The sequence below is a fragment of the Adiantum capillus-veneris genome, chromosome 9 (assembly GCF_014529385.1).
Source record: "Adiantum capillus-veneris isolate H3 chromosome 9, ASM1452938v2, whole genome shotgun sequence".
Taxonomy (NCBI): Eukaryota; Viridiplantae; Streptophyta; class Polypodiopsida; order Polypodiales; family Pteridaceae; genus Adiantum; species Adiantum capillus-veneris.
In genome coordinates this window covers 63,097,096-63,098,746 of record NC_140939.1, presented here as the reverse complement: position 1 = coordinate 63,098,746, position 1,651 = coordinate 63,097,096, and the positions used below count along the sequence as shown (strand labels likewise).

General features: G+C 48.3%; 1 protein-coding gene across 1 annotated transcript; it reads left to right on the top strand.

Annotated features, from left to right (window-relative positions):
• Positions 1-483: 483 nt before the first annotated feature.
• LOC147450569 (uncharacterized) lies at positions 484-1,176 on the top strand. Its single transcript, XM_086520484.1, has one exon. It carries the CDS (start codon positions 484-486, stop codon positions 1,174-1,176), a length of 693 nt encoding a protein of 230 aa, XP_086376610.1.
• The last annotated feature ends 475 nt before the right edge of the window (positions 1,177-1,651 follow it).

The following is a 1,651-nucleotide window of genomic DNA, read 5'->3' as shown; positions in this document are numbered from 1 at the left end:
TTTGTTCGCCAAAAAGCGCGTCCAGAGGGGAGCATGGCAGAAGAATGGCTGGTGCAAGAGTCTCTTGTATTGAGGACCGAATTTCTATCCGTTTCTGACCCAAAAATTCCTCGACTGTGGAGCGATGAGGAGGATGCAAGACTGGTGGGAGAGGAGCCGCAATGGCAAGGGGTGCCGAAGAAAATGAACCTGGCCATGCGAGAAAAGATCATGAAGTTCTGTATACTAAATTCAGCGCCGATGCAAAAATAGCTTGAAAGGTACGAAGAAGAGAAAGAGAGACGCAATCTAGAGCGACAGGATTTTAGGCAAAGTCGAACGACTAGAGGCTTACCCTTGCCAGACTATCTCGCTCCTCTACCTAAATTCCCTACAATGGCATGGTTGGACAAGACAGTGAGAGCAGCTCCACAGATCGGAGAACCCATATCTCTAGAAGAGGAAGAGCTGGCTATTGGATGTGACTGGAAGTATCATACATACATGGCATTGTGGTCGTATGGAAAGCATTTTAGAACACAACAAGTTGACAGAAGAAACACGTTTGACAGTGGGGTAATGGTTAGTTTCATGCAAAAGAGTAGGGCCAGTGCTAGAGACACGAATGAGAGCACTAGCAACCTAGATTACTGTGGTCTGGTGTCAGATATCCTGAAAGTAAGCTTCAAGCGGTTTGAGATGTTTTTGTTGGATGTGAAGTGGTTCAAGGTGATTACTTCTGGTTGCAATGCAACGGTACGCAGAGATGGAAACAAACTTGTGAAAATAGATTCTACAAAGACTTGGACAGATGCGAGAGACACATTTTCTCTCCCCGAACATTGCAAGCAAGTGGTCTTTGTACCGGACCCTCGAGAGAGACAATGGTGGTTTGTGGTTCAGGTTGCTCCAAGAAATAAACAAGTATTTGAAGGGCAAGATCTCCTAGAGGAAAGTCAGTCAGACGACGTCCATACTACTGTGACGTTAGATGAGATGGACGAAGGTATGGCAGAGGAAGCTAACAGATATACGAGGGATGATGCAGACGAGCCAGAATTGACACTTGTAGATGAAGATGCAATGGATGAAGACAATCTGCCAGAACGAGTTGGGGCAGAGTTATGTTTGCAATTAGAAATAGACGATGATACGGTGCAAGATCTTATCGATGATGCCTCACTCGTCGAGGCCTAGGCCTGTAAGTGTTTGTGTGAAGACTTTGATTTAAAATTAAGCTTAAAGTTAATTTAAACAACTGTGTTCTGACGCTTTATTTTACTTTCTTTGTGCAGGACTTTAGTATGGCAGACGAGATTCCAGATCCCGCTTCCATGAGTGCAGATGCATTCATGGGCTTCGTTACACGGATGACGCCTGCTAAGATGGCAGAGGCTTCTTAGTACTGGGTAGCCAGAGGCACGCGTACTATGCCTCCGGGCTTCACACCCGAGGGTCCGACACCTAGGGGGGGGGGGGACGCCTACGGGGTTCAGGACGCCTATGGGTACGATGCCTTCTTCTCCCATCACGGCCGCTTCGACACCTAGGGGTGGGGCAGAGGCGGGTACATGCTCATCTCCGCAGCACAGGCGCACTCGCCGATCTCGGCGATCGTTAGGTGGAGGTGGTGGTTGCTGTGGAGGAGGGTCCACAGATGCTTCGACCCCTC